Consider the following 8,930-nt stretch of genomic DNA (forward strand, 5'->3'; position numbering starts at 1 on the left):
CAAGATTTTACCTCCTTTCTTTCAATTTCTCCACATCCCATTCCTTACCCTCACATTATCTCAAGATGCTTTCGAGGCAAGTCCTGGTAGCTTCGCGGTTTCTGCGTGCCTCTCGCGCGCCTCAGCTTCGACACCCTTTTCCAGCTATTGCCCTGCAGCTTCGCTCATATGCAGACAAAGTCGTCAAGGTGCCAGAAATGGCCGAGTCGATTTCTGAGGGTACTCTGAAGCAATGGTCGAAGCAGATTGGCGATTACGTCGAGCAGGATGAGGAGATTGCTACAATTGAGACAGACAAGGTACGTCGACCTAGTCCAGACTTGATTCTATTATGTCTAATTATGGCCACTGCAGATTGATGTTGCAGTCAATGCCCCCGAAGCCGGCACTATCAAGGAATTTCTCGCAAACGAAGAGGACACTGTTACTGTCGGACAGGACTTGGTCCGCATGGAGCTTGGAGGAGCACCAGAGGGCGGAGAAAAGGAGAAGGCAAGCTCGGAGCCCAAAGAGCCTGCAGCAAAGGAGCAATCAACATCTTCTAACCCAGAGCCACCGAAAGAGGAGGAGTCGAAGCCTGAAAGCGCTCCCCAACCGCCCCGAGAGAAGAAGCCTGAGCCAAAGAAGGAATCTTCGCCCAAACAAACCGAGTCCAGGTCAAGTTCTGCGCCAACTTTCGGAAATCGTGAAGAGCGACGTGTGAGTACAGTGTCTGAGTATACAGCCAGTTACACAGATGCTGATGATTTCTACAGGTCAAGATGAACCGAATGCGCCTCCGGATCGCCGAACGCCTAAAGCAATCCCAAAACACCGCGGCCTCCTTGACAACTTTTAATGAGGTGGACATGTCATCGCTGATGGATTTCCGGAAACTGTACAAGGACGAAGTTCTGAAGAAGACAGGAGTCAAACTTGGGTTCATGAGTGCCTTCTCACGAGCTTCGGTACTGGCAATGCGAGACATTCCTGCTGTCAATGCTTCCATTGAGGGGCCAAATGGTGGAGATACTATTGTTTACAGAGATTATGTCGACATCAGTGTGGCTGTTGCGACTGAGAAGGGACTGGTCACTCCAGTCGTCCGAAACACCGAGACAATGGACCTTGTCGGGATTGAGAAGTCCATCGCAGAGTTGGGCAAGAAGGTAAAACCTGAGGACAACTCGTGTTTTCCGTGCTAACGCGGTTTTAGGCTCGCGACAGCAAGCTGACAATCGAGGATATGGCGGGTGGCACTTTTACCATCAGCAATGGTGGGGTTTTCGGCTCTCTGATGGGTACTCCAATCATCAACCTTCCTCAAACGGCCGTTCTTGGGCTCCATGCTATCAAGGATAAGCCAGTCGTTGTAAACGGTCAGATTGTTATTCGCCCTATGATGTACCTAGCCTTGACCTACGACCATCGCTTGTTAGATGGAAGAGAAGCTGTACAGTTTCTGGTGAAGGTCAAGGAGTATATCGAGGATCCTCGGCGCATGCTCTTGTAGGCTGTAGATAGTAATCCGTGGACTTGGTCTCTCTTTCCATTTGTTTTTTGTCTTGACTCGTACCCTACATTGTATACTAGATTAATGACATCCACGCTGAGCGTTTCTTGACGCTCTGGTAGTACCAGGCGGTGTCAATTTCGATCAGTGTGCTTTTCTTCTCGTGTCATTGCATTCAATTCGCGCACTGCTCAAACCAGATGGAAGGCAACAAAGCGTCTCATACCTACTGCTGACTTTCTGAAGTCCATCCAAGCAAGTTCTGTCAGTCTGAATCTCTCACTACGTGTTGGAGCTCTCTTCGTGTCATTCTGGGTGGTGCGTTGTCCTTCCATACGGATATGCCTAACCGATGATTTGGGTTGATGTTAATTCATAACGAGAAAATGCTTCATCTTAGTGGTATATCATGATATTCCCTTTCAACGTAAGTATGGCAGGTTGCCAGTGTTCATTGTTATGTACTTGTTCCTTGAACTGCGTGCTGGAAAATGACTACTCTTCGTTAGCCCATCTCGTCATGCTGTCTTAGCTCATCGAGCGGCTCGCTCCAACGTGGAGAGGATTTCTAGTGCGGCTGAAATCTTCGGCGTGTCTCTCTTAGCGTGTGACAGGTATCTACTCCAGACGAAATTCTCGGGTTAGTCTCCATGGGGGAAATGGAGCCTTCCATTCAAAGGAGCACCTCGATGCCAGGAACATGACAAAACATCGTGGGTAAATCATCGACGCGCTGCAGCTTGACTGTGAGAATAATTGTCTTCGGTCTCCAACTATCTCATCTTGCCGAATCAAGCCACAGCAGGCTATTTCATGTCATACTCTGCACCCGGTACTGCACTATCGCATTTCGTCCAGTTCACGGCTATGCCTTCCTTGCACAGTGCCAGTCGCTGAAGGTGAAGTGGTGAAGCACGCAGCCATTGCTCATGACGGGAGCTACGACCTCCAAATCGTCCCAGGCACCAGCTTACAAAGAGCTCCATCGCCCACTTAAGCAATATTATGAACAGCTCCACTACAGGTACAATCGCAAATATAAGTACCGAGAGATACCGGTATTGCCCTATATTATCCACAATCTCGTTCTCGCACGCATCAACTAGGTCTGGAATACCGGTTGGGGGCTCCAGCGAACAAATCTTCGCATCTTGCAATGCTTTTCGATACCCGCGAGATTTTCCACCTGGCCAGGGGAGTGTTGAGCCATCCAGTAACCTTTGTTCGCCACTGGTTATCTGGTAGCCCTGGTGTGAGAGACTGGAAAGCTGTGTCTGAAGTATGGAGTGCCCCGCTGTTTAAGTAGCCGACACTACTGAACATCAGATTGTCTAACTACCTAGACCTAGCCGTGCCAGTTTTGCAAGTTGGGCATTATTGAGTTCAATTGACGCCCTCAGAGGTAAGCCTTGAACATGCTTTTCAGTTCGGTTGCAGCATTGATGTTTAGGTTCTGGATTGGGTATTGGTCTGTCCAAGCAAGCACGCCGGTGAGGGTGTTAGTATCATAGAAGGTTATCTTCTCGTTCCGCATACTTCCTTTGGTTTCGCGATCTGCATAGAACATTTAGGTTGAGGGCTTTTTGGGAATATTTCATGCCCTTGCTGTTCAGAAGGCAGATAGACGCGTCCGCATCGGTACGATTCAAGTCATCGACGTGCGCCTAACCCAATGACCTGTAGGGATGGTATATCACAATTGGTTCCGCCCTGTGATGTTGTCAATCACAAACTCGTCTGGCTCTGCCTAGAATGGGAGGATTGAACGCCGGTGTGATTGGAACGAATTTTTGCCATGGTATGTCCAACATTGTCAAAGGGCGTTCTGTCGCTCCAGATATATGTATAATTGGTGGTTTCTGCGGACTCTTCCCCCAGACCTCGAGGCCCAGGGTAATACTTATACAAGTCCGTCTCACCAAGCGGAAAGCGGATACATGGTCGTTGTTATTCAGTACACAGCAGCTGACCACCTTCCTGAATCGAATTATATTACTAGGTCTGGGGATATATCCCCAGCTGGTTATGCGAGTCTAGCCAACTCGTTGACATTTCTGGTGCGCTTACTTGACCTAGGTAACAGCGACTCTTTTAAATGAACAAGCTGCCGCAGTATTGTTATCTCATAAATCAGCTCCTCCTTGGTGATATTCGCTACCCACCCCTTTAAGCGAGCCGATTAAAGGCGAGAACAGCTAGGAATCACCGGAGGGTCTAAGGGAAAGTAGTATTCCTTTAGTAGCTCGCGCGGCTACTTTAGTAAGGAAATATTACTTTTTAAAGATAATACTAGAATTAATACTTTAATATCTTATATAGATAGGATTTAATAACTAAAAGCTTATTTAAAAGCTCTTCTAATTCTCTATCTTTTATAGTATTTCTTAAGTATTTTAAATTAGTAGTTATTTTAAACTTTTTAAGTGTTTTTTATAATATTTAAGAAAATATTATCTATTCTTTAATTATTAAATATATATTTAACGGATTTTTATTTTATAAATATAGAATTATTCTAACTACCTATCTTATTAAGGAATACTTTATAGTTTATTAATTAAGGTTATAGTTTTGAAATACTAAAGTCGATTCTAGATAATTTCTAGCTTAATTATTATAAACGCCTCTAGGAGCCTACTAGGGCCCGAGAGGAAGTATCCTAGGAGCAGGGCTTAAGGGAGCTAATTAAGTCTAAAGGAATATATATCACTTAGCTCTTTTATTATTATAGTATTATAAGTTATAGTAATATAGTAATAAAAGGCTATAACTCTATTATATAATAGATCTTTAAATCCTCGGATCCTTTAAGAAATAAAAGGATTTAAGGATCTAAGGATCTAAGGATCTTATATTATAAGAGATTTAAGAGAATAAAGGTTTTATATAAGACTAGTTATCTATTATTAGATAAGAGCTTTATACTTAAATTTAAATAATATTTTAATACTTAGTAATTATCTTCTTATTTATATAACATATCTATCTCTTAATTATCAGAGATTAATTATAACTTTCTATATTTATAATAAGTAAATACCGGATTATTATACTCCAAGTACTTTCTTATTAAAAGTACTAACTTATAAAGATAAAATATCCTCTATTAAAGGATAGTTATTTAGTAATAACCTAGCTATAACTAGAATCCTTAATATAAAGAATATACCTAAGATCGCTATCTCGAATTTTTATTATAAAGATTAATCTAAGCTTCGAGTTTACCTTACCTAAGTTAAGCTCTATACTAATTTTAATAGTTATTAGTTCCTTATAAAAACTAATAAAGTCCTTTAGGCTTTATCTTTCCTCTAAGGGTCTACTTTTAACTAAATTAAAACCTTTCTTTTAAACTATATCTAAAACTAGATTAAAGAAGAAAAAGTTTCTATAGTAATATTAAAGGAATCTTAAAAGATCTTTATAAGCTTTAAAGAATTCGAATATTAGATTAACTATATTTTCAGAGATATTAATTAGAACTATACTACTAAATGTAAAGGTAGTGGTAACTACTTCTTTACTATACCCGATTAGGAAGAGTCTAGAGCTCAGCAAAGCTCAGTAAGACTCGGTAGAGCTCGGTTAACTCTAAAGGGGTTTACCAACAGTTACCCACTTAGTTATACGCAAAGGGAAATAGCTCTACGCTACTATAGGAGTTTACGTCAAGTTTTACATCAAGTGTAATTAGGCCTAATCAGGAATAGCCCGGGGAATTTATCTATATAGGCTCGAGCGCCCTCCACGGAATCGAGGGCTCCTCAGCTTGATATTCGCGCTAATAGAGAGGTTATCACCTAATCCGTAGTTATTTCGCTCACGTGCTAGCTAACGCTAAACCGTGCTATTACATTATATCAAGCTCAAATCACACTGCTAGTGACAGCGTAATAATATCCCGACAACTTATACTCGTCACCCTAAGCAAGCCTTTGTTTTTCGACCCTTATCGTCGCTACCTTACCAGCGCTACTCACTCGGTTATACAACGATAAACAACTTATACGAAGTTACAAGACTACGCTTAGCCTAGCGTTATTTAAAAGCTAGAATCGCCTAGCTTTACTATTAGTTAGAATTACGAGGCTAGCCAAAAGCAGATAAGTGCTTATTATTACCTAACACTCTTATATCAACCCTGAACGTCTAACTAGGTCACGGGACTTAGCTATACAATCCGACCACTGAGCATCGTGCTAGTCGTCAAGAACACTCCCAACTCGGACTAGCTTCTTATTCGCTATTAGCTATTACGAGAGCTAATATCCCTCTTAGAAACGTTATTACATTACAACAGCAAATAAGAGCTACTTCAGAGAGCTAAGCGAGCCCACTAGCGTGCTCCTAGCAGCGGTAGAAAAGACCGTTTTTATAGCCCCTATTCTTTAATACGCGCAGCTCCCTAAAAGAACCAATCAAATCCTTAAGTTTGAATATATATTCAACTTATAAGCGTAAAACGCTAAAAAGAGTTATTTTAGTACTTATTACAACAGTTATCATTCTGTAATAGGACAAGATACGCTAGTACGCAACGTAACAGTTACCATTCTACGTTGTGATAATGAAAAGAGCTTTTATTAGGCTTATACGCTAAAGGGGTCGTTTTCACAATCGACTTACCCTTTAAAAACCCTTTATCATCACTTAACGATATCTCAGTCAAACGTTAACCGATTTCCGCGATTTTAGCGGCTAATTAATAGTACGAACTATGAGCTCTCGATACGATACTCAGGGTAGCCGTAATAATAGCTCTCCGAGTAGAAATACAACTTCTACAGAAAATCAAGACGAATCGAACCAATCAAGAGTCGACGACGAAGCTGAGTTATTCTCCTCAGTTCAAGGTACCCCTGCTAAAGTGCAAATACCTAGCGCTAGCAATATAGACCAATCAGAGGTAGAAGAAGCTTCTACAGCTAGACCTAGGTCTCACTTACAACAAAGAGATTCAGCCAATGAGAGTCTAGTAGACCAAATCACCGAACTACGTAGTATAATACGAGAGCAAGTTAAAGAGAATCGCTTATTACAGCGAGAACTACAAGAGCTAAAAAGCTCTAACTCTAACCCTAATCAGGTAAGAGACGAAAGCCTCTCAAGGTATATTCGTGAAAATACGCTTAGAACGAATATTACAGAACGTACCAGGGGTAGGCAAAAAGATAAGGAAAAAACGCCTATAACGCGTATTACAACTCTATCACCTAATCAACCAATCAGAGAAGCGAACGCTACAACTCACTTTACAACTCAAATTCAAAGAGAGCTTCCTAGAGCGTCTCTACCTCCAATTTCCCCTGTAAATTCCTCTTTTATTAGAGATACAATTAGAGCTACTATCGTAGAGGCCCCTAACAGGTTTCCTAGATATAACAACAAGCGGCGTAAAACCGGAAAAATACGTAATCCGAAGCCGCTTATAAATAGCGTAGACCCTACGTTCGAGCGATAGGAATTATCAATTATTTCCAAGCTAAAAGTAAATTAGGACTACTTCAACGACGAGTTTACTCGTATAACCTACGTATATAATATAACAGAGAGTAAAGCACAAGAAGCCTTATTTATAAGGCACGATACACATAGCAGGGATCCTTATACGCATCATACGGAGCTAATAGCTGATTTACATAAGATCTTTATTACAAAGCAAATATCGACGTACAAAGCCGAATACAACAGCTTACGCATATCATCTACCAACAATTTTAGTAATTTCAAAGCTAAATTCCTACGCCTTACTAATAAGGCTAGAAAGCCTAGGGATCGCTTAAAAGACCACTTCTATATAAAGTTATATCCTGATCTTAGAGCTACTATAAAACCCGTAGTAAACTTTATCAACGGATTCAACAAGTTTTACCAAGCTGCGCTAAAATCGCACGAATAAGAGAGGCTAATAGCCTATCAAAGAAGAAAAGAGTCTATTATTACAACTAGCGGCTCTAAAACCTCTGGATCAGCTCGTAGAGAGCAAAGGACGCAAAATCATTATAATAACAATTACGTAAAAAAGACTACTGAAAAAACTACAGCTATTACAGCTACAAAGCCTAATCAGGAAGTACGCTATTATAGGTGTAATAAGGTAGGGCATTTATCACCTTAATGCCCTGAGCCTAAATCAGGTGATCTTAAAGAGCTAGATCAAGAGGAAATCGACGAAATCAGCCAATCAGAGAGCGAAGCTGATTTAAAAGAAGAGGCCTAAAACAAGACCCTCTTTTAAGCGAATATAACGACGTAATAGATCTAACTAACTTAGACCTATCGACGCTAATAGGCGGTCCACACTTTACCTACCCTTATCGCCTTAGTAAAAACGGATATTCTATCCAATTACGCTCTTTAATCGACACAAGCGCTAATAGCTTCGCCTTCCTAAATAAGCCTTTTGCTAAGAAATTACAATATCTCTTTGGCCTTACACCTCAACGGTTATTACAGCCTATTACGATAAAAGGCTACGACGGAATCGCTAATAATCAGATTACGTCTTATCTCTCTCTCTCTTTTATAATTAATAAGCGTAGAATAGTTAATATGCCTTTCTTTTTACTAGAATTAGGTAATCATAACCTTATTCTAAGCCGTATTTAGCTAGAGTACTTTAAAGTATTACTAGATATAGCGGGAAAAGCCTTAATTTAGCCTAGCGAGCTTCCTAAGAGTATTAGACCTTTTCACAAGGAAATATCGATTAGATAAGAGCAACTTAAAAAGAAGCTAATCGATAAAAATTATTAAGATAATGTTAATCGACGTCTAGAGGCTTAAGAGGCCAAAGAGCTTAAGCTAGCACCTATCGCTATAAGCGAGAAAAGGAAGCGAAAAGCGAATCGCCTTAAATTAGTGGCTAAAAATTCGTTTAAAAGCGAGCTACACGAACAGCTTAAAACTATAGAAAGAGAGTTATTAGGATTTTCTAGTTCTAGCTCTTATAAACCAGTTACCCTACGTCACAATCCACCTACCCTGCTAAAATCGAGAAATCCTACTAGCTCTTCTCTAGATATTTTTACTATTAGCGCTACTACTTTTAGTCGAATAATAAATAGAGATAAAGGGCAAGGAACTGAGCTATTTACGACTAGCTTATATGAAATCAATCAGCTAATAGCCGAGCTTTCCCCTAAGGATCGAAGCGAAATAATAGCAAAAGTACCTGAGTTTTTAAAGGACTTATACGACACTTTTAGTAAACAAGAGTCTAATAAGCTACCTCCGCATAGAGACTATAATCATAAGATAGTTCTCAATAAACCTCATAACTTAAAATACAGTCCTTTGTATAATATATCACAGGAGGAGCTAGTCCTAACTAAGGAGTACTTAGAGGATAATTTATATAAAAGCTTTATAGAGCCTTCAAACGCTCCCTTCGCTTCGCCGGTCTTATTCATTAAAAAACCAGGGAGTAGCCTACGCT

General features: G+C 40.5%; 1 protein-coding gene across 1 annotated transcript; it reads left to right on the top strand.

The window, feature by feature from the left end:
* Window positions 1-65: 65 nt before the first annotated feature.
* On the top strand, window positions 66-1,492 carry KGD2 (2-oxoglutarate dehydrogenase complex E2 component; the record flags this gene model as incomplete). Its single annotated transcript, XM_058500150.1, has 4 exons — window positions 66-299; window positions 355-699; window positions 756-1,148; window positions 1,196-1,492. 4 exons carry the CDS (start codon window positions 66-68, stop codon window positions 1,490-1,492), a joined length of 1,269 nt encoding a protein of 422 aa, XP_058349985.1.
* Between the last annotated feature and the right edge of the window lie 7,438 nt (window positions 1,493-8,930).

This window comes from Cadophora gregata (assembly GCF_030347475.1).
Source record: "Cadophora gregata isolate MNR1 chromosome Unknown scaffold_18, whole genome shotgun sequence".
Lineage (NCBI taxonomy): Eukaryota > Fungi > Ascomycota > Leotiomycetes > Helotiales > Ploettnerulaceae > Cadophora > Cadophora gregata.